Below are 24,099 nucleotides of genomic sequence, written 5' to 3'. Positions count from 1 at the left end.
ATGTGCAGGAGAAAAGATGATCAGAGTTGAAAATGTTCTCAGGAGAAAATATATCCAGTAAAAACAAATGATTGCTTCTTACTGAGGACTCAGTGTGGCAAAACAAGTGAACTCCTGAGACAAAGATGTTCTTGCTGAAAACCTGAAATGATTTTGTGAACTTGTTGGAAATGCCCTGGTGTTGGGATACTTTTTGCCCAAAGAAGAGCTTAGAGCATATTCATACCTGTCCACAAACAGCTTTGGCGTTAACAGGCAATACTCGGAATGCTCCAATTTTCATGTTGGTGGAGAGCCGAGAAGAAAATCATGTCGGTAAATTTATTAAAAGATTGGCAATTAAATTAAACATTTGATTTTTGATATTGCAAACCTTTACACATGAGTCAGTGGTACTAATCAGTAAAGTGGCTCAGAGGAAAGGGTTCACAGGATCAGGCTGTGTATCTCACATGGAAAAATCCTTCATCATGTGAGAAATCATCACTTTCGTTGGCTTGGGCCATGACATGGTCTTGACTGCCAATAACTCTAGACCTGGCGTTTTGCTTACATTGTGCTAATAATTTTCTGATTATATTTTTACTTGAATATTTCAGTCTCCATGTAATTTACTGCATTGCCTGTTACACTCTGAAAGCCTGACCCTTCTCTTATGTTGTTTTCAATGTAACATTTTTACACTTCCATCTGCAGAACAACAGGATATGGACCTGGACATCGAGTTTGATGTACATCTTGGCATTGCACATACGCGATGGGCTACCCATGGTGAGCCCAGTCCCGTCAATAGCCACCCGCAGCGCTCAGATAAAAACAATGGTAAGACCCTGCACTGCATGGGCAAGTATTTATTTGTGTGAATGGGGAGAGTAATGGCTGTTAGGAATTCTGAACAACGAATATGCTCTTGCAAATTGTCACTAATTCAGTACTTCTAGGGTGTTCTTACTAAAACTGCATTGGTACAGTGCTGCCTATGCCTCTGTGAGAGCTCGCGCTTGGAGGCAGGGCATATAAATAATTACTCTATTTCAAGCTCTGATCCTAACTCTGCTCCTTTTGATTTCCACTGGAGTTTGGCCATTGACTTCATTGAGAACAGCACCAGAGTATTTTGTTGTTGTTATTATGAATCACTTGCAATAAGAGGCAGTCGTATTAATTATTTGCATTTGTGATAATGCCTCGGGACTTCAGTAAATCAATATGGATTGAAAAAGTAAGATCTCAAGGCCTACAGTTGCATGAAATCTCTGTACAGGAATTTTCCCAACCACCATCATAAATGGGACGTTGCTAACAAATAGTGTTTGTTTTATAATGTAATTTTCTTTGTTTATTTATTTCTCTCTTTTGGCCATCATTTGGTAAAGGTTGCTTTGTTGTTTGTATTGCTGTAGAAGGCAGCTTGGCTCTTATTTATAACGATGCACCAGCCAGAATCTCAAATGCTTTACGGACTGTGATGAACTTATCCTCACGCTACCTGTGTAATCATTAGCATTCTCACTTACAGATGAAGAAAAATGAGAACAAGAGAGAGTGGTTGCATGGGTGGCTTGTGGCAGAGCTGGGTAATCATAACAGTATCTAGCTCTTACAGAACTTTCCATTCCGAGATCTCAAAGCACTTTACAAAGGAGCACAGTATCATTATCCCCACTGTACAGGTGGGGAAACTGAGGCATGGGGAGGTGAATGACTTGCCGAAGGTCACCCAGCAGGCCAGTGACTGAACTGGGAATAGAACCCAGGTCCTCCTGTTCCCCGTCCTGTGTTTTAAACACAAGACCATCCTGTTAAGCTCATCCTGGGTGATTTAAGTGTTGTGTCAAACGGTGGTTCAGGGAAAACTGATTGGATTAAAACACAAGCCCAAGATATTTAGAATTCCCGGAGGCATTACCAACCAGTATGGGAAGATTTTGAAATTGAACCAATTTTGGCTCTAACCATCTGATTTTTGAATTGTAAAATAAAACAAACCAACCAACTGAGATACAATAATAGCTTGTCTAGAAAAGGATCATCTCTAAGTGTAAATGGTTTAGACGAGCACTGCACATAAAATTGTAACAAGCACATATCAAATCCGTAATCTTCCAGTTACAAGACTTCTGCAAAACTACTTGGTCGACTCCTTCAAATGTCTTGTGATTCTAAATGCTTGAAACGGAAATAATACAACCGTTGACTTGGAAAATGGTTTGTGCATGTTTAACGTCCTCAGCACTAAGATCTGATGTGATTAGCATGGATAGCAGTTATGGGGAATGGCACACATGAAGGCTGGCCTAGATTCTCTCCTTTCACATTAGGAAAATTATCTCTATTCTGTATTGCATGCAATGATACCAAGAAAACATTGCCATGGGAATCGGTATTTACTAATATGCGGCATATCATCGCGGCAGCTGGATGCATTAAATGCATTTTTTTTTAAAAAATCCATAAAAGTTAAACAAGCCACCCTCAAAAGATGACAGATTGGTTAGTTTTCTTTGAAGTATTTGCTCTTAAAAGGTTATTCAGTGGAATGGCAACTGTAGTCTAGCAGATAGGGAACAGGACCAGGAACCAGGACTCCTGGATTTTACTCCTGGTCTACTGCTAGCACAGGCCTTTGAGCAAGTCACTTAATGTCTCTGTACCTTAAGTTCCCCCATCTGTAAAATAAGTTAATACTTCTCCATCTTTGTAATGCACAATGAGATTTATTGATGGAAAGGCATAGCATAAATCCTAGATGGTATTACTGCATACAACTTAGAACAGTCATTGCTAAAAGGGAGCAATCTGTTGAAAGTAATTGCAGTGAGTTATAGAAGCTGTTCCCTATTTTGATGCTTCTACTGCTGTGTAAGTAGACTTATTAGAGTAAAATATTTCAGATGCTGTTTAAGGTATGTAAAGTATTCACATAGCTTTAGAATTAACACTTTTTTTTTTTTATTCTCTAGAATTTATTGTTATCCACAATGGCATTATAACCAACTACAAAGATCTGAGAAAATTTTTGGTAAGTAAAACTAGCTGTGTGTCTAAGCTCTGGGATAAAGTTATAATGGCACTGAGTGCTGGTTAAGTCTCAAAGTCCTTGATTAGCTGCCTAAATTTCTTGCTACTGTGGTGTGGAAACCAGAGGTGCTAATAGTGCCCAGTGCTTTGAACATACAAAGCTGGAGATTCTTCTGAGACAGCTGAAGACTTCATGGCTATCGTGGTGACCACTGGATTATCTCAGGTGGAGATAAACTCAGCTCATATGGCTGTCCACGCTTTGATCTGGTTTGTGGGTGGAGAGTGGAAATTGAAGGGATGGAAATTATCCTCAAGTCTCGTGGACTGATCGTACCCTCCTGTGTGTGAGGTTGGGAATCTTCTCTTTCAGGATGAAGGATCTGTTTTGATTCTCTGGCCTTTGGAGAGTAATGGAAATTGCATTGCTAGCTGACCGTTCTGCTAACAGAACTTCATAATCCTTTGATCTTTGCTGTTGACGGGGTGCCCTGTACCCAGTTTCATACATCCAGAGCACCCTGATTTATGGGTAGCATAAGACAGATCATGCAAGAAAAGACCATTGTGGAGATATTTGTTGTGTATGAGACTGGCTGATAAGACTTATGAATTCTTGGCTGAATTGTTTTTCCTTACTTAGTGAGCTTCTTAAATAGGGGCAGTCTATGCAGTTACTGTTTTTGTGTGTCCTGCAAGACTCTCCTCTGTTGTCTATATTAACAGTGAACAGCCCCATCACATCTCATCTACAGATCTCCCTTGCACCCACTCTGATGCCATCCCTTACTTTTCTCCTTTAATTTCTCACTCTGCTCCGTCTCCTGCCCTTCACAATACATGCATGCTTTAGTCTCCCCTTCTTAACAAAAAACCCTAACCTTGAGCCCATCTGCATCTCCAACTACTTCCCCATCTCTGCCTTTCCCTTTCACCTCTAGGATCATTGAATTTGCTGTGTACAACCACTGTCCAGAGTTCTTCTCTGCTCCTGTTTCTGCCCCTTGCACTCCACTGAATCTGTTCCCAGCAAAGTGTCTGTCATCATCTCATGTCTTGATTTACTACGTTCTTGTCTCTAGCCTTGACGAATATCCATTCAGAATGTTGCTGCAAAGATAATTTTTCTAGCCTGTCACTTTGACCATGTCATCCCTCCACTGCGTCCCCTTTCTCCATCTCATCAGACATAAGCTAACTGTCTTCCTTTCAAGGCCCTTCACTGCTTATCTCCACCTAACGATCATCTTTCATTTACTATCGACTCCCACCTGCGATCAGCCCATGATTCCAGCCTCCACCATCCACTTGTTACGTTTTCAAACTAGTAACTTTGTGCTTAAGAGGAGCTCCCTGTCCTCCTTCAGAACCCTCCTTAAAATTGCCTTTGCCATGATGCCTACAAAAAACTTGACAACGGTTAAGGTGCTGGTGTGCTGAGACCGCTGCATATCAGGCTGACCATTGTTGTCTCATTTCCTTGTACTCCTCTATATGTCAGTATCAATCTTTGTCTCTTGTTTTACACTTAGATTGTAAGCTCTTTGGGGGCAGGGACCATCTCTCTCTTCTGAGTTTGTACGGTGCCCAACACAATGGGGTTCTGGTCCATGAGTAGAGCTTCTAGACTTTACCAATAATGAACAATAATAACAACCTGGGGTTTTTTGGTTTGCTTTCAGGAAAGCAAAGGGTATGATTTTGAGTCTGAGACCGACACAGAAACCATTGCCAAGCTTGTCAAGTACATGTACGACAACCGCGAAAGTGATGACATCAGCTTCACCACCTTGGTGGAGAGGGTTATCCAGCAACTGGTAATATATTAATTAATTTTTAAAAATCTGTTTATTAAAACTTTTTTTTTTTTTTAAGACCCAGAGGCAATGCTTCTGATGGTGTCTCACATGAAAATACAAGCTATGCTAAAATATTTGAAAGTCGGAACACTGGAATTGCAGTGCTCAGCCGACTGATGGTCAGTCTAGTCCAATAGCCTGTCTATATTCCATATTCTTCAGTGCGTCGTGCAAGAAATTCCCCAATGGATAATTAAAGAATAATCTATGTAGAGATGTTTCTTCCAGGCAATCAGTGTTTGGTTTATGCCCTGAAGCGCAAGAATTTATATTCCTATCTTATGTAACTGTGACTATTGGTCATATAGATGTTTAATCCTGCTAAGCTCGTAGGCCAGATCTACACTGTGAACTTCCGCTGGCATAGCTTTGTCAGTCAGGAGTGGGACGAGGTACGATCCCTGATCGACTTAGGTGTGCCAGCAGAACCCCTAATGTGGAGGTGCAGCTATGTCAGGAAAACTACGCTTTTTTCAGGACAGCTTGTTGTGCCTGCAGGGATGGTTTTACTATACTGGTATGAAGCACAGCGTTGCTTGTATAGCTGTGTCCTTACTCTCAGTACTTAGCTGGTATTCCTATCCTGATAAAGCGCTTCTAGTGTAGATGTGGCGATTGACATGAGATATTGATGCAACGAGTTCCACAGTTCAAGTATGGATCGTGTGCTTAAAAAAAAAGCAAAGATTATTGTTAGCAAAAGGGCTCTCCATGGTGTGTGTGTTTGCAGTAGTACATATATTTCTTAATTAAGACACAATTTGAAGCCCTGTCTTAGGAGAGCATCCCTATTTAGGACAGCATTTAAGTTTGTGCTTAACTCCCATTGATGTCATTTAAAGTTAAGCCTGTGTTTTCTTTGCTGAATCTGGACCTAAGGTTGGTTGGTTGTAAAACTCCAGTAATGAAAGAAACGCTGACCTCTTGTGGAAACTTTATTGAAAAGCATGTGTGTTTAGCTGCGGGTCTATCGGTCCCACCACCTGAGATTTTTTTTTTTAATTAATATTATGCACAGTCCTGTGCATAAAAACAGTTAATTTACTTCCACCTGGTGCTATTTTGTTCTGGAGAGAATTCACTTTAATAACCATTGAATGACAGGAAAATGGCAGCACCCTAGGCTGTGCACAGATTTTTGCATGATATGTGTTCCAGTTGGCAAACAATTTTGCAAACAGATGCAGGTCAAGCAGCGCAAAGATTGGTTCGTTGAATCCTTGGTGTAGTGTGTCAGTTCACCAAAATCTGAATTGGTATAAGAGCTTTTATAGTGGTAGTCAGTTAAGCCTAACCAGGGAGTCCAGTTTTTAAAAAATAACTGGCTTAGAACAAGCGAATTAAGGGACACAGTTTCAAAACTAGGCGTCCGAAATAATCCGTGGCCATGAAATAGGTGCCAACAAGCAGTTGTTGGGTTGAACAAGAATGTTCTGATGGGTGCAGGTTACATGCTGGTGTTTGAAAAATGTGGCTGTAAGTGTAGTTTGAAATGGAACAATAATTTGTATATTTCTCCTTTCTTTCCAGGAAGGTGCTTTTGCCCTTGTGTTTAAAAGTGTCCATTACCATGGTCAAGCAGTTGGCACCAGGTAAAGATTGATATTGTCTCTCTCAATAGACAGTATTTCCCTTTTAATCACGATCATAGCCAATAGAGTTTTTTAACTCCTCTCCCTTCTTGTTGATGATGGCTGGTGTATCAGTCAGAGGAGAGTAACATGGAGGATGCTCTTACTGCACTGTGTGAGAATCTGAATTTTCTGTGTTGCTTACTTTTTTCTCCTCTTTCCCCTCATCTCTACATCTCAGCACGAAACTCTTCAAAAGGTCTCTTTTTGAGAAATACTTCAATTCCAGATTCGTGGTCAGAATCTCACTTATTCTCATGTACAACTGGTCTGAAATAACCTAGGTGTCTCGGCCTTTGGGGCATGCCACGAGGCAAATGTGTTTGTGAAGGCTGCTGTGGAGGTTGGCCTTGGAGAGAGAAGTCAGATTTGTGGGTCGGGGACTTGTTTTTGTAATGTATGGCAGTGGTACCTAAAGCCTTGGATGAACACCCCTTTTATTTTTATTTTTATTTTTTTTAATAAAGTGGGCTAATTTGGTTTTCAAGTGTATCATGCGAATGCCTTAATAGGACCTCTAAATATCACACTTAGACTTTCGAAAGCCAACCAAGAAATTTAGCCATGCTATTCCCATTAATTTTAACTAAAGTCGTGTGGCTAAATCCCTAATAAGCTTTGAAAACCTCAACTTTAGTATCTGCCATTAGGCGCATATAACGGACAATAACCATTCAAAGTACTGGCTTGAGCATGCAAGTGCAGGATTTCAGTGCGCTATTTAAGTGCTCATATTAGGGAATCTGCCCCAGTTTTAAGTCTTTATGTTGCTTTTAGCCTTTGCCTTCATATCCCATTGTCTAGCTCTGTTCCTGGAAAGGATGAAGGCTAAATTTGTATTTTTAATTTGGGGAAGGTTAGTGGAACTGAGATCAGAATTTTGTCCTATATCTTGCAGCCTCCTTCACTTTTATTAACTAATTGATTGTTTGTGAGGCGATTCAATAAAACAAGCTGGATGAGGTTAAGTGGTTTAGATACCTTGGTGTCGAACAACAGTCCCTTGAGTTTAAGGTTTCTACGTTGAAGCTACATGTGTCATCAGTTACAGCTCCATGTTTCGTTTGCAGACGAGGAAGCCCCCTGCTGATTGGAGTTCGAAGTGAACACAAGCTCTCCACTGACCACATTCCAATCCTGTACAGAACAGGTAAATTAGAAGTGACTGTTTCTCTTTTAATTTATATTGTTACACTATTTAAAATGATTATTTTCACTGATTGTGTGAAGTTATTTTTCTTTCTTGTTACACTTTCAGCTGGGCAATCTATGGATCATTCTATTGATGGAATATCCATAGAAGCGGAGAAAGGTGCCTACTTGAGACATCCCTTTAATACTACAAGTTCTGCTGATTTTTTCTTTGAAAACGAATTGAAAATAAGGGAAATTAGAACTGCCTCTTTAGTATGTGGTTATTGCTTTCCATGTAGCAAAGTGAAACAAACCAGAAGATAAGGATTTTTCTCTTTGAACACCACAAATAAAAACAAAGAAACCAAAAACACCTTTTCCCCAAGTTTCAGTGTTCTAGTGATTCTGAACGTGTACATAGTACATTGTGACCATTAACTTAGCGAACTGATGTTTTAGGTATAGGTTCTTTCATAAATTGCAAGCGGCATTATTCACTGCATGAAAGAGTGAATAAGTTTTAAAAAAAAAAAAGTAAAAGCCGTGACATTAAACCCCAAGGGAATTAGAAACCACTTTCATGCTGGGAAATCTTGTCGCTGAAGCAGAACTGTGTTTTGAGCAAAATGTAGTTCGTTTGATCTACAGCACATCATGGATACAGTGAGGTTCGAATTGCAGCTTGGGTTTATTTCCCTTTTGCTCCTTGTATCCTGACTCTTTTACAAAACTGTGTGCTTTGAGTTTGGGGTGTGCCTTTAGCTCCAATGAATCATTATTTATTAACCAGCAAATCTGTAATCCATTTCTGTTTTAAAAATAACCTTTCACTTATGATCTGACAGAGTGTTCAGCTAAATTAGGAGACTTCTGTATTTCAGGAAAAGGATGGGGCTTCAACTCACCTGGTATAAATCAGCAGGACTTCATTGTCAGTAGAATCATAGAATATTAGGGTTGGAAGAGACCTCAGGTGGTCATCTAGTCCAATCCCCTGCTCAGAGCAGTACCAATCCCCAACTAAATCATCTCGGCCAGGGCTTTGTGAAGCTGGACCTTAAAAACCTCTAAAGGATAGAGATTCCACCACCTCCCTAGGTAACCCATTCTGGTGCTTCACCACCCTCCTAGTGAAAGTGTTTCCTAATATCCAACCTAGACCTCCCCTGCTGCAACTTGAGACCATTGCTCCTTGTTCTGTCATCTGCCACCACTGAGAACAGCCGAGCTCCATCTTCTTTGGAACCCCCCTTGAGGTAGTTGAAGGCTGCTATTAAATCCCCCCTCGCTCTTCTCTTCTGCAGAATAAATAACCCCAGTTCCCTCAGCCTCTCCTCGTAAGTCTTGTGCCCCAGCCCCCTAATCATTTTCGTTGCCCTCTGCTCGACTCTCTCCAATTTGTCCACATCCCTTCTGTAGTGGGGGGGACCAAAACCGGACGCAATACTCCAGATGTGGCCTCCCAGTGCCGAATAGAGGGGAATAATCACTTCCCTCGATCTGCTGGCATTAGTACCTGGTTGCAAGCATAGTCATTTCATGGTTGAAATTTGTGGGCTTGTGCCAGTGGAGAATTTGAACCTCAATGCTATTAAAGTTCTTCCTGTACCAATAGCTCACCCAGGTAACCTTTATTAACTATATCCCCTTTTAACTTGGGGACAACTGATTATTTGAGTAGACAGTGGTTACAATTACATTTAATGTAAACCAAAGGAGAGGTGGCGTGCAAAAGTGTGTTGTTCAACAGGTTTCCCTGGAAGTTAGTGTTAATGGGTAAAAATTGCCAACATCCCATGTTCTAAAGTAACATAGGCGTTTGAAAAACCAAAGTCCATTGACTTTAAATGGGAGTTAGTTTCTTGGAAAATGTCTTTGACTTTTAACAATTTTACCCAAAGCCTCAAGTTAAAATAGACGGGGAGGAGGGAACAACCCAGAACTAACCAAATTCTGGTGAAAGTGCTGTCTTTGAGAAATATTGAGGGGGCAAATTTGGTAAGCCTAAGATTTGCGGTGTAGCACAGACCTAGAAGTACAGCTTGCTGACTCCACGAGGTGCTGGGAAGGGGATAAGACTTCATAATTGCATAGGGCTGAATGTAATTTTATGTAGAATCATAGAAGATTAGGGTTGGAAGAGACCTCAGGAGGTCATCTAGTCTAACCCTCTGCTTAAAGCAGGACCAACACCAGCTAAATAGCAAGCGACCTCAATAAGATGGCAGTGTTAGGAAGTTTTTGAGGGTGTTGAAGCTACTGAGGCAATCGTGGAGCCAGGCGCTGTAGGGCTCCTAGTTATTGTTAACTCTTGAAGTGTAAGGAGTAGGTGATTTCTGCTTCCTTCCATCTTCGTACACACAGGTAAAAGTTCTGTGGCATGCCACAGTCTGTCTAGTTAAAATGCAATAAACTGGTTGGTTTCTCACTTCTGAAAAACATTTCACACCTGTGGTAGGAACTTCTGCTGATAATAGGGTTTTGTATTATCCCTAGGAATTATCTACTATGGACAGTGGTTTTAATCGGACAGTGACATTAACGTATGCCAGTCTCTCTTTGCAAATGTCTCTTAAAGCAATTTCAAATCTAGCCTTGCTCAAGTAAGCCTAGAGAATAGCTCCTATTAAGTAGAACTAATATTAGTCTGTGCTATGTTAGCATTTTAAAACTAACATATGCTGAACATTGCTACAATGGAGGTTGATGTGGTATCAAAATATGCTCAGCAGTTTATCCTCCGAGGGATTTTGAACTGCTTGTTTTTTTCTCCCCCGCCCCCAATTGTCTGCAAAATCTCCTCTCTATTTTTTTGCCCCTGGTGCAAGCCCCGAGTAGGCAATAGCGGTCACTGTTCTGAAGGGGAGGAATTGCTGCTGTGTTGATGTTAGATTCTAATAAGTGGCAGCCAGGCAATCCTTATCATATATCCACTGACGATATGCAGCTGGCTTTGGTTTGCTGAGACTGAACTACTTAAGTGCTGAGGACTGAAAGCTTGAATCTAATGGAAAGCAGTGCCAGCATAATAAAGATGATGCAGTGAAATGTCCTACCTGGGGAAAGAAAATTTGCATGCTTCAATCAAGGGTGGGCAGTTGTTTATTTGGAGAATGGCCACTGGCACCATCGGTCTGCCTTTTCTGGTGGTTGTGTTCTTTGTTTTCTGATTTGCAAATTGAAAGGAACATAAAAATCTGAAGCGTTCTGAACTGTTTGTTTCGTGGAACTTCCTTATTCTTCCTCAGTATCAACATGAAAGCAATGTTTTTGATTTTAGAAAAATGGTTTTGGAAAACTTAACTAAATTGAAGTTGTATTGATTTGAATATTAGCTATTGTTGGAGGGGTTTATTTGAATAAATGAAGTACGTGTTCTGTAACTGAAACGTTACCCAGTGTATGCTATTTTAGTACAAGTAAAATAATCAAGCCTGTAGGGTGTATTCCTTGTAGAATATGTCAATTTAAAATTTGTCATCCTTTAATTTTAGACAGAATAGAAAAGAGGAACTTGTAGGATAACCCATCTATCCTCTGTGACTTCTCTTTATCACCCCCTGCCGATGCAAGGTTGCTCTCTCTGGCATGTTTAGTGTTTTGTCCAAGTTCAAATGTTAGTCTTAGTCATTTCTCTTGGACTATACTACAGTCTTACTCTTCACTGGTAAATAATTTCTTGAAGTTAAGAAAAAAAAATTCTAGAGCAGGTTTAAAAATGTTGAAATCCTGGAGAGAATTTTCAGTGAAATTTTAGGGTTTTGGAAAAATTTCTACCAACGTCGCAAAAATGTCTCCGACGGCTCATTGGTGTTAGTCACGCCTCCATGGACCAACAGAAATAATTCCTATGAGCTGTTAAATGTGACTGCCCAGCCTGCAGGCTGCCAGTGTTACAAGCTTGGACCAAAACTATGAGCAGCTCTACTTCTGGTCTCGCGTGAACAGTACTGAGCTCTTGTACTCCATGGCCTTTGTACGAATGCTAACAGCAAATGGACCAGGAGAAAGAGAGTTTGCTTTTGGGTTGCATCTTTTGAGCCACACTGAGGACAATGTGATTGCACAGATGTAACTGAGGGAAGAATGTGGTGTGGAGCATTTTTATTAAACATGGGGATGTAAAGTAGAGAGAGTCCCGCTTGCCTCTCAAACACCACGGTGAGTGTGCAAGGCAGTTGTTAAAAAAGAAAAAAGTTTAGACTCGTAGGCAGGACAGAGTGAGTGAACAAATATTGGTATCTAACAAATGTGAAACTTTGTGAAATGATTTTTGAGTCATTTTTCAGAGTAGAATCGTACAGAGACTTCCTAGTTTAGTTCTTGCAGTTTGTTTATAGAGCACTTCAATACAAGTATGGAACATACCTATAGTATGTTTAATGTCAAGTTAGAGTTAAGCCAAAAAGCTTTCAGTGCCGTATAAGCAAACTAAGAAAGGGCTCGAGAATGGGAACAAATAATACATGACCCAGAAAAAAAAATCCCGAATTGCTTTTGCTAAGCCTATTTTCCATGGGTGTTAAATTGACTGTAGCCCCTTGACTTTCAACCAAAATGTCAAGTGTTCAAAATCATGCTTCATGTTGGTGCTGTGATCAAGATTGACACACTTCAGCGTGTGCGACACTGGTTGCTAGCACCGTGTATAACGTTACAGGTAAAGACAAGAAAGGAAGCTGCAGCCTCTCCCGTATCGACAGCACCACCTGTCTTTTCCCTGTTGAGGAGAAAGCTGTGGAGTACTACTTCGCTTCTGATGCGAGGTGAGAGTCTTCAGCGCCTTGTAGTGGGTTCCAAGACCGTCGTCGACATGCCCTTTAAATTCAGAGCCCAAATGTGTAACCTGGGTTACAATTGTTGCTTTATCGGTACTTACCAAAGGGTGTGTAACGACTTTCATAGTGTCTTACAAACATCAGCTAGATGTCACATACTTGCCATTCATAAATTGCGTGCCCCCCTCTACTGATGGTGGGGAGGGGGTGAAAGGGAGCTTAAATAAGACTCTGTTAAAGAAATGAAAGCTTCTATTGTTACTGTGGCATTGTCCTAGTACAAGTTTTTCAGTTAATGATTCCAGAGGTGAGCAATGGGAATCTTGTGAAGACAGTGGCCTAAATTAAAAAGACAGACCCAGAAATTATCAGGAGAGTTGTGTAGTTCTTCTAAAGACTCTGTGCATGTCTAATTCCCTGTATCCCCTAAAATGTCTTTTATGTTAACCTTACTGGAGGCTAAAAGAGAATGGTAAAAAACTAACCTTGTTGAACCCTTGGTGAAACCGTCGGTCTTTAGCATGTTAGTAAAGTAACAATGTTTGTTCCAGAAACACATGTAAGTGTGACCATAACTGACTTCTGCAGCTCCTTTCATCTGAGGATTTTGAAGAGTTTTACACATACAGCCTTAGGATACCCATGTGTCTTATCCCCGTTTTTACAGAGAGATTAAGTGACTTGCCCAAGGCCATTGTTATGCTAGGTAAACAGGGTTAACTATAACCAGCTGGTGTATTTAAATATGGTTTGCCCTTCCAAAGATGTGTTTAGGGACATGGGCATGTTTAAAATCACATCAGTTAAAAGCTTGTATTTTCAAACCTACTTTTCTGGTGTAAAAATGGCCCAAGTCAACAGCAGAGGTGGGAACAGAATCCAGTAATGCTGGTTCCCAGTCCACAGCTTGCAATGATTAGACTACACTGTTGCATAATTCACTTTGCCTAAGGAATTCATAGAGATTTCTTAAAGTGGGGCCTTAAATTAATCTAATAATGACACACTAAAAAGTGAACTGTGCAACTTCTTTAAATAAATGGCACGTTTGATTATGGACTCAGCTCTAGCCCTCATCCCCTTTGTGAAGTAGTGTCCTGTGGCAACTGGTCTCTTCTCTTTATAGTGCTGTCATTGAGCACACCAACAGAGTGATTTTCCTTGAAGACGATGACGTAGCAGCTGTGGTGGACGGTCGTCTTTCTATCCACCGGATCAAACGCACAGCAGGCGACCACCCTGGGCGTGCAGTCCAGACCCTGCAGATGGAACTTCAGCAGATCATGAAGGGTAAAAGTTCTTCACCATTTAAATATGGGGCCATTCCCTGCCATCGGGAACCGGTGGTTTAATAACCAACACTGTGGCGCTGAGGATTCTCTCTCTCATTGAGAAGCATCCCTTGTTTCCCAGATTGGTCCCCAAGAACTTGCCATTTTGGATCAGCCCATGAGTCCATCAAGTCCGGTGTCTGATCTCCAGCAGTGACTAATTCCTGATGCTTTGGTGAAAGGTGAAATAACAGCATCATGCACCTTTCCTGTGACACAGTCATGTACAGGAGTGAGAAAAATCACTCCAGACCATTCTGACAAACAGCATGTTCGCTCCCATGTGTTCACCTGTTCATTGTATTAATGGTATAAAGAAGTTTCCATTGTGTGCATGTGTGGTTTTTTGTGTTTGTGTTTTTAGGTAACTTCAGTTCATTTATGCAGAAGGAAATTTTTGAGCAACCAGAATCTGTTGTTAACACAATGAGAGGAAGAGTCAACTTTGATGACTACACTGGTAATTTAAATGAATCCTTTTACAGTTTTAAATCCAGTGCCTGCCAAATTTGGGGTGGTGTAGAGTAGAGTAGATTAGATGTGTGGCCTAAGAGAAGGAAGTCCTATATCTATGTAAGAGGAAGTGCCGTTACGTAGAAGGGGCCTTCTGTAGCCGTGTCAGGAGAGTTCATTCTCTCTGCTTGACAAGCTTGCCAAAGCCATATGGTGGCTTCTACTATGTGGGCACCTTCTTTGCTAGAAACAGACTGAGACACTCCAGCTCTTTTAACCTAAGAGGATACAGAGCTATCAGAGGGGCCCCGGAGATCAGTGTGTTATGTGTGTCTTGAGCGACTTGGCCATTGTTACTTTTTCATCCGTTACAGTGAATCTGGGCGGGTTGAAGGATCACATCAAGGAGATTCAGCGGTGTCGACGTTTAATCCTGATTGCTTGTGGGACAAGTTACCACGCCGGAGTTGCCGTAAGTGGTTGTCACTATTTCCTTGCAAACCGTGGCTGAATTAGCTGCTGGTATTATGTATATTGAGTGAGTTGTACTATAGAAATATATACTCTGCGGCCAGATTTTCAATGGTGTTTTAAGGAGCCCAAGTCCCTGTGACTTTGAGTGCCCAAGTCACTTTTGAAAATTGAACTTAAGTGCTTATGAAAATTTTACCTGTAGTTTTCTTTATTCTTATAGAAAACTTCTGAAAAGAAAACTTCTTATCATATGGTAAAATTAGCAAGGAAAGGGACAAAGTAATAATAGCGAGAAGGCTTCAGAAAGTTAAAAGCTGCCCGAGGGGCACATCTGACTTGCTCCTTTGCCATTTATATATGTTCTAGGGTTTGTTTAGGGGAAGTTCAATGGCTTGTGTTGTACAGGAGGTTAGACTAGATGATCACAGTGGTTCCATCAGGCCTTGGAATCTAGGACTCTGTGCAGGCTTTGATGGAATATTATCAGAGAGAGCCATTCACAATGCAGTGGTTCTACTTTATGCCACAGCGTTTCGTAAACACTTGCAGATTCAGGGCCGAGTTCAAACCATGTGTAACCCTGCTCCTCTGAGATACGATATAATCGCGGGGCACAAAGGTACGGCTCTTATTCAAACATCGTTGGGTTGCAGCAGGATAGCCCCTATACCTGGGATTCAGGAGGCTCCATAAATTTGCTAAGGAATAAAATTTTTTTAAGGATGATAGTACATTTAAAAAAAGTCAAACTTAAACTGAGCTGCATTCAATTAGTTCATGAGAACCTGAAAATGAAACGGACACTCATCTGGCTAGTTTCATGATCCAGGGTAAGGGTCCCTATGCCAAAGGGCTGTTTGTGTCTTCTGTACTTGTACAGCACAGTGGGGTTCAGGTCTATGGCTAAAGCCCCAAGGTTGAAATAGGTTTGCAGTTTTGCCCCGGTACGGAGTAGTGTTTTGGTAATGTTATTTCCAAATGAATGCCCAGGTTGGAGTCTATACGTCCTCCTCAGGCAGGTTGCACTCAAGCAGATTTTGTAAAATAACTTGACTTTTTAAACAATTTTTGATATAAGCAGCTGTGTGGTGTTTGTCAATAGTACTTTCTCTACTCCAGTTTGTGGGTCTGCCCCTATAGATCTTTTCGCGGTGTCGAGGTCATAAGTAACCTTTCTTATTACTGGTCTAGTGAATAGTCTTTGGTTATATTTTCATTAACCTGCATAATGGTATTTTGACTGTAATATTTCCCAGTGCTTGGCAATTTGAAGGCTTCTTTTGTTAAAATGTGTTTGAACACATTGTAACTTCCTGACATCTCTATTTTACCAGACTCGTCAAGTGCTAGAAGAATTGACTGAATTGCCTGTTATGGTTGAACTAGCCAGTGACTTTTTGGACAGAAACACTCCAGTCTTCAGAGATGACGTCTGCTTTTTTATCAGCCAGTCAGGTAGGGTCACGCCTGTACTACTAAGGAGAAATCCATAGGACCAAATTCTGCTGTCGGAGAGTAGGGTTGCGTGGGGTGTACACCACTGTAGAAATTGGCCCATAGAGATGGAAAGGCTCATCTCATCCATCTTCATACCAGTGCAGGATTGATTCCTAGTGTGTTTTGTCTAGTCCAGTCGCAAATGTGGCAAAAATTATTGTACCCTTTCTGGAGAGAACTTGCTCTCATGTGGAATATCAGGTTAAACACTACTACATTTCCCCTTTTTAAATGTTTTCTTATTGTTCCTTTAAACAAACAACTATAGGGGCCTTATCCAGTAGCTTTTGAAATCCATCAGGTCCAGAGAGAGAAATGAAATGCATAATTTAATGCAGAAATCATTCTACAAGAATATATAAAATAATAAATCACCCATTGGAATGGAGCATATGCTAAAACACACACTTAGGCTAAAGAATAAATGGTCTCCTTAGTGGGCTACATTACACTGAAACCAGATGAATACATTTTTAATATTATACGGCACTTGCAACAAAACAAGGTGATTATTCTCTTTTGTGGTGTCCTGTTATCTTGAACTTTAATATGAAAAGCCATAGTGGGAAAGAAATAGTGGGTTTTTTTCCTTCTTTCCCATCACTATATGCTAGGGGGAGAAAAGGCAGTGAAATTAAATTGTGTTATCAAAATAAAAAAGCCACCAGTGGCCAATTTAAAATATTAATACATTCTTAGTCAGTCAGTGGGGTTTTCTGGTAGTAAAGATTAACTTGTTTCAGCAGTGTGTTTCCTGGGTGCATGTGCTGACAGTTTAATCCTTCAGCCAGTCTGACTATCCCAACTTTCACTCGCGTTTTCTGTAGGAACAATGCCCTCTGTTTCTAACACGGTTCGTGTTTGTGAGTGCCACGGCACACGCGTCCCCTTGAAACTTGGATGTAACCAAGATACAGGATTCCTCTGAGATCTGCATTATTCTTGCTGTCTCACGAGAGCAGAATACTGCTGACTAGCTCCAGATGCTAGAAAACCAAAGTAAATGTTGAGGTCACAAATACCCCTCCCTAAATAGTTGCTTTAGCCTTTTAAAAATTCTTCAGGCTGGTGGTGATCTAAGCGTTATAGCATGCAGACAAGGATTTCTGAATATTGCTACATCATAGTAGAAGTAGAATCTACTGATTTAACCTTACTTTTATTACTTCTTGATGCAACTTACACTGTACAGATGCAGTTAGAGAGAATGCTCCTTGGGGTATTATTTATTAACACATTCCAGTAAGACATGGCAAAATTAAGGAATTTTTCTTTCTAATATTGTCTCTGGGGTTTAGCTCTCTGTGCAATAGAAGTGGATCATCAATACAATTTTCTCCTTAGTTGAATCAAGTTGTTCAGAGGCTGTAAATAGCTGCAGAATTGTCATACTTTGTCTCCAAAGAAGCCCTGACTCTCTTCTTCCCCTCTGATGTAAACAATTGACGGAGCCAGCCCCATTTCATATAGTGTACACCCTGGGCCTTTGAGATATTACTTTTAAAATTGCATGGCATTTAAGCCAGACCCAGGCCAGATTGTGTGACCAGAATACCCCTGCCCTTAGGCCAGACCCATAGTTTTGAACAGGCGATAGATACAAAACCATGTATTTTAGGGGGGAGGAAACAACCAAAAATGTAGTTTTGACAGATTGCAGCAGAACTTTGTAATAAAGAATATTCGAGGCATTGCGGGGGTTATAAGGATTCAAATATGACTTGGAATAAGTGCGACCTTACGGGCCAAACTCCTCCCCTCCTCCTCGTCTTGCTTTTAGAGTTTGTTGGCAGTAGATAATTTTGAATTGGTGCATAGCAGGGTGTTAAACTGTATGACATTTATCCTTTGCATCTAGTTGTTAACATGGTTTAAGGTATTGCATAGTTAGTATACTTGGTCCAAATTAACTTGCAACTATACATATATTAAATAATTTGATGAAGTATAGTGTGAATTACTAATAACCAAGGCAAAAGAGATCTATTTTCATTATAATTTACAAGACATTTACCATTCCTGCTGAACACTTTCCATTACACTAAACTAATGGCACTCCAAGCATAGGGTAATTGTTGATCTCCTTCAGACCCCAATATTGCAAACTACAGTGTCATCCTGAAACTTCCACTGACCTATTTGACTTTCAGTGTCCTCCAGTGCTTGTAACGATCTTGTCGATAACTGAACTTAAAGTGTGACCATGTAAATTAATCTTTGCAGGCGAGACAGCAGATACTTTGATGGGTCTTCGGTACTGTAAGGAAAGAGGAGCCCTCACTGTAGGAATAACTAATACCGTGGGCAGCTCCATATCCAGGGAGACAGACTGCGGCGTCCATATCAACGCAGGACCAGAGATCGGTGTGGCCAGCACGAAGGTGAATACCAAATAGATAGTTCTCGCATTCATTTAAAGTATAGTGGACTGTGCTTTTTAACTATACTTAGACTGCATGGTACTTCACATTGTGAGATTTTAGCAGTTTCTGCGTATTCAAAATACCCTCCCACTTGTGTTTGTAGTAGTTTTAGTCTTATTCAATTTGTACTGACTTCCATTGAGCCACAGAATGCTATGATGGAATTAGTCTTAATATTTTAAGTCAGGGAACAAAGCAAACTCATTCTTTGATCCAGGGATATGTAGATTTAAAAAAAAAAAAAACTATTTAAAGAACAATAAGGCTTATTAGTTTCTAAAATCAAGCATTTTATTTTAAACTGTTTCGATCTTAGTACATGAGTCAGAGGAATTAAAAATAAGAGCTAAAATTGCTCTGTACACAACAGGAAATCTGGATTATATACATTGCCTATAACATATCTATTGTACAGCCTACCTGTGCATTTTTAAGGGAATCAGGGAGTTTTAACAGAAGGAAAGAAAGAGAATCATGCTGCTAACACACAAAGTGGAACACCTTGTTACTACTTGGGTGGCTAACCACCATCTTGCTTTTCCTTCCAAATCTGTCCATATTTAAAGAGACCGGTAGTTTTATTTTTTATAGAAAAAGTTAGTGGAACCCTATTTTTATTTAAGCTTGTTTAAAATGTGCCAATTTAGTGGCTCTTGGCACATGTACAATCCAGATTCTGCTATAAATCTGTAGTAATCATTCACGTTGATGGAGTTGCACCTGCAGAAGTGAAAGGAGAATCAGTCCTGTTAACATTAAAATCATACTGTGATCCACTTAGTATTTCCTCTAATCCCTCCTGCCGTTAAGACTTCCCAGCTGCCTCTTCAGGGACTCTTCCATGAAACAAGAGATGTAAATCAAATTATACCATGCTGGGACTGCAGTGAACTAACAAGTTCCAAATTTGAGAACCCCCATTAACCTCCATGTGTTCAGCCCCTTCCCCTTAAAACCAAATGCTGTGATATGACAAGGAAAGAGAAGGTGGCTGCATAATTCACACTGAAGGCAGCGGTCTTAGCCCTTGGTAGACACTTTTACATCTCTACTCTTCCTGTTCTCTGTGGCACTTATAGCTTGTATAATCACCTTCATGCTCATACAGTACCTGCCCAGTCTTTCACTTGGGCTGAATAAGAGAAACACGGATGAGAAAATGAAGGAGGTTTCCTCTAACTGTTAGACAAGGAGGAACAGGCTTATTTACCCCACAAACTGCTCTCTCAGGTTAGTTTACAGAGCTGGTTGGCAGAAAATGTTTTGAAAGTTTTTCTGGTTTTTGTCAGGGCAAAAGTTTGCAACATTTCTCTCATAGTGTGCTCCAGGTCACAAAAAAAGAGAGGATTAATTGTCTGAATTATTCCAATGAAAGGAAATAGCTTCACTTGATGGCATACTAAGAGTAGTAATTTTAGTAAGTAGCCTTTTTTTTTTTATAAAGTGCATAGCTGTCTATGGGGTATAGTTGACCAAGGTACAGTATAAGATGCTACATTTGCTTGATAAAGTACTTCTGCTCTGTGAAATCTGCTTTGATTTAGTTAAGTTTAGGAGAGAGATGATGTCAATCTGCTACATAAATTCAGCCAAAAACAACAGTTGAGTTTTTAACAGTTCACTGGGGAATTTGGTCATGGAAAATTCACGACTCTTGCAAAAACTCATGTGAGCTATTTGTCCCTAGGCTGTTTTCACATTGCCAACACTGTACTGTTTGTAGGTCACTGAAAAGGTATTTTCTCTCTAGTGATGCTGAGGCTTACCTGTTTGTGCTGTAGTTCCAACATCTACTGCTGACCATTAGTTATCAGTCTAAGACATTGCTCAGAAATTCCAATTTGAGAACATAAGAATCTGCTGGTGACAGAAAAAAATCCAAGCACTGTTAACTGTACCAGTTAATATAAAAGAGCAACGTTAACCTTCAACTGTATGCTGCTAAGTGCAATGGTGGTAGGGTCTTACATATAAAGCTAAGCAAATTAGTTGATAAACTTGTTTTCCATAAATGATGATGGATGCATAGTTATAAAATTCTTCTTTGTGCAAACTTTAGAGAGCAGAATCAAGAAATGTATTTAACTATGTAGTAGGAGAATGTCTGATTAGCAAAAAGTCAACACAGGTCACCTCACTGATATTATATTACACCTTTCTTTCAAGGATTTCACAGATTAAAAGAACTACTACGCTACTGAAGCAGAAGCTTGTTTAGGGATAATCACATTCATTTGAAAATTTAGCTAGTGAAGGTGCACATAGTTTTAATTCCTGGTTTGCTTTGCAGCCAGAAATGCAAGTTATCTGTCTGACCCTTGTAAAATGTTGGGTTTTACTTTATTATACAGTTTAGGAAAGATGTAAAAGCTCAATCTGCATTTCCCTGGCTCATGCGGTGCAGTTAAATATTTACCTTACGTTGCTTGTAGTTGAGCAGTCCTCTTTAATTAGAAGAAGTCAGTTAAAAATTGCAAGATGAGATTGTTCACTGATATCTACAAAAGCCAGGTTAGGGGAAACATTTGTTAATCAAATTCTTTGCATTGAAATATCTTGATTAAACTCTCAGGACAACAATCCAAAAAATTTTTAGGCAAAAATTCTTAATCCTCACAATCATAGTCAATCAAGTAATGGCTTATAAGCTTCTAAACATGATGGCATTTATCTCTGTCTCTCCTCTTTAGGCCTACACTAGCCAGTTTGTTTCTCTGGTGATGTTTGCCCTCATGATGTGTGATGATAGGATTTCTATGCAAGAAAGACGCAAAGAAATCATGCGTGGTCTAAAGGTCCTACCAGGTATGAAGCATCTTTTCTTAAAATTGCATTTACACTATTGTTGCCGAGTGAAAGTCATCTCGTGGTGGAGGGCCGGCACAAGATCTATGCAGCGTTTCAGTCCCACTGAAAAATAGGGCATCAGGGCACGATGAAGACAGCTGGTATATCCACATTTCAGCGTGAACTTTGGATGCTTCTGAATGAGAATCAGGTCCACTGGCAGAGCAGTGTAAAGGGGTTTTGGTGCAGTGGGGGGAAACAGGCTCAATAAATCACTGCTGTAAAGTTGCAGTTAATATTGAGGGAAGGCAAACGTGTTGGTTTGCTCCTGGTACTGAGTAAATGTGTGCGTCTCTTTAGTGTTGTATTTTGGATTAACCCTTTGCCTCTTCCTAATTAATAGACTTGATTAAAGAAGTGCTGAGCATGGATGATGAGATCCAGAAACTGGCCACGGAGCTTTACCATCAGAAGTCGGTCTTGATTATGGGACGTGGCTATCACTATGCTACATGTCTGGAAGGAGCTTTGGTAAGGATTCCAACTGCCTTTGGCAGAGCTGGATGATAAATGCATACCCACTGGCACTTACAATCCTCAGATCCAAGTTATGAGCTTTAAACATGGGTACCCTCTTGACATTATTAACCCTCATTGCCCTCCATTAAGGCTGGAAGGCCTTTTACTTTTCTAATCATGGTGTTACTGCCCTAAAGCTATGCCATTGGCTGAGTTCCTTTAAATGATTGCAGGGTTGTTTTTCCAAGAGTGCTCAGTACCCATGTAATTGGGGCCAGATTTAAAAACTGACCAGCACACCCTACAGTGTCCATTGAAGATCTGGCCCTGTGTCGTGTCTTCAGCAGGAATTACATGCTGCTACTACTGACACTTAATATTTCCTTTTCAAGCCATAATACAAACATTAAGCCTTAGTGCTCCTGGGAAGGTCGGTCGGTATTCTCTGTTTTACAGAGAGACACTCACCTAGTGACAAGGGTGGGTGTGGATATAGAACCCAGGAGGGCTGAGGGCCTCTGAGCCACTTGACACAGATTTCACAAATAAACTACCTCCACGTTCCAGGGGAAGGGTGATTAACTACAGCGCTAGTTTATGCATCATCATAGGAAGAAACACGTCCCTATACGTGTTCTGAACAAGGGCCAGACAGTAGCTTGATTAACAGGGCTATCCTCCTTCCTCTCTAGAAAATAAAAGAAATCACATACATGCACTCGGAAGGCATAATGGCTGGTGAGCTGAAGCATGGTCCCCTCGCCCTGGTAGACAAATTGATGCCTGTTATCATGATCATCATGAGGGACCATACCTATGCTAAGTGCCAGAATGCTCTCCAACAGGTTATAGCACGGCAGGTGAGTAATTGGAGATGGACGTGAATGGTATCGTCCTAAGTGTAGAAGTTTAAATTGTTGCCTTCATCGCTAAAAAGCTCAAAAAATGTTAAGATTTGGATCGCTAGATCCACTGTAAGCAGTTTTGCTGTTCCTTTGTGGGATTTTAGAATGCCAGTTCGAGTCCACCAGTAACAACTTGATTACCATCTAATGACTGTTGGGTAGTCTCGGGCCAGTTAGTTACTGCCTAAAAATTGCACTCTGAAGTCAATAGTCTGTTGGGGCTTTTAAGTGTCAGTTTCTACAAGATACCGAAAGGTAATAGTCTAGAGTATGGCTTAAAGAGGTTTATCTTGAAATTCCAAAACAAGGTAATGCATCATCTTTTGTGAAGACTGCTGCAATTTTTAATATGAAATAGTTCTCTTGATGTGGAAGTTCTATCTAAGTAATGAAGGAAAATGCAGGTGAGGCTCAAAGTTTTTTTTTAAAAAGCAATATATGGCAAATGTAAAATACTATTGGTATTCTAGATTATTTTTAAGTGAAAGGTTCCTGCCCTTGTTGAGATCAGTGGGAGTTTTGCCAGGGATTTCAACAGAAGCAAGAAGGGGCCCTCTCAGGCAAGCTTTCTGGAGCATTGTGTATCTGACTCTTCCAGGGGCGACCGGTAGTGATTTGTGATAAGGAAGATACAGAGACAATAAATAATAATAAGAGGACAATCAAAGTTCCTCATTCCGTGGACTGTCTGCAGGGAATCCTGAGTGTCATCCCTTTACAGCTTCTGGCTTTCCATCTTGCAGTTCTCAGAGGATATGATGTAAGTACTATACTACCTTTATTGTCTATATACTCTCCAAAGGACTTAAAGTAGATCTATTATACTGAACAGGACCCACTACAGTTCTTTGAACTTACTAGCACCTTTAATCTAAGAGGGTTTTCATGCTTAAGTAAGTGGGGAAACAGTGATGGCAGATAAGACTTGTTTCCTGCTTTTACTGTTGAATAAACCTCTTCCCACACTGCTGGTGGAAGTTAAATCATCCATCCCTTGTTCAAGAAAAAGACAAACTATGGTTTAGATATTGCTACAATGCATGTGCAAGAACATTGGGCGAATGCAGTATGCTTCACTCATGAGCTTGATCGCACTCACTGCTGTCGTTTTTGCAGAACACTTCCATAAAGAAGTCTGTCCCTCTGCTTTTCTCCCCTCTCAAGGCATGTCTATACAGAGACCTTGTGCACGGCGAGCCAGGCCGTAAAACTGCACTAGGGAACTTCAGCGCATTATAGCAGGGTCCACACGGCTACTTAATATGTGGCAGGCTAGAGCACTGTCGA

General features: G+C 40.5%; 2 protein-coding genes across 2 annotated transcripts in view; one reads left to right on the top strand and one right to left on the bottom strand.

The window, feature by feature from the left end:
* The window catches only part of GFPT1 (glutamine--fructose-6-phosphate transaminase 1), a 51,964-nt gene that overhangs the window by 23,342 nt on the left and 4,523 nt on the right, over nt 1-24,099 (top strand). The window contains exons 4-18 of the mRNA XM_048829197.2: nt 697-822; nt 2,964-3,022; nt 4,704-4,838; nt 6,411-6,472; nt 7,582-7,661; nt 12,306-12,411; nt 13,550-13,713; nt 14,119-14,214; nt 14,582-14,679; nt 16,016-16,136; nt 18,402-18,559; nt 21,292-21,406; nt 21,792-21,919; nt 22,600-22,767; nt 23,411-23,572. Coding sequence (XP_048685154.2) covers nt 697-822; nt 2,964-3,022; nt 4,704-4,838; nt 6,411-6,472; nt 7,582-7,661; nt 12,306-12,411; nt 13,550-13,713; nt 14,119-14,214; nt 14,582-14,679; nt 16,016-16,136; nt 18,402-18,559; nt 21,292-21,406; nt 21,792-21,919; nt 22,600-22,767; nt 23,411-23,572 — 1,778 coding nt within the window. The remainder of the gene's footprint in view (nt 1-696; nt 823-2,963; nt 3,023-4,703; nt 4,839-6,410; nt 6,473-7,581; nt 7,662-12,305; nt 12,412-13,549; nt 13,714-14,118; nt 14,215-14,581; nt 14,680-16,015; nt 16,137-18,401; nt 18,560-21,291; nt 21,407-21,791; nt 21,920-22,599; nt 22,768-23,410; nt 23,573-24,099) is intronic.
* Nucleotides 21,018-24,099, bottom strand: part of ANTXR1 (ANTXR cell adhesion molecule 1) — a 221,186-nt gene continuing 218,104 nt past the window's right edge. The window contains exon 18 of the mRNA XM_048829199.2: nt 21,018-21,099. Within this exon, the coding sequence (XP_048685156.1) occupies nt 21,052-21,099 (48 nt within the window). The 3' untranslated portion in view covers nt 21,018-21,051. The remainder of the gene's footprint in view (nt 21,100-24,099) is intronic.

Source organism: Caretta caretta, chromosome 26 (assembly GCF_965140235.1).
Source record: "Caretta caretta isolate rCarCar2 chromosome 26, rCarCar1.hap1, whole genome shotgun sequence".
NCBI classification, from domain to species: Eukaryota; Metazoa; Chordata; order Testudines; family Cheloniidae; genus Caretta; species Caretta caretta.
This window is presented reverse-complemented; position numbering and strand designations above follow the sequence as displayed.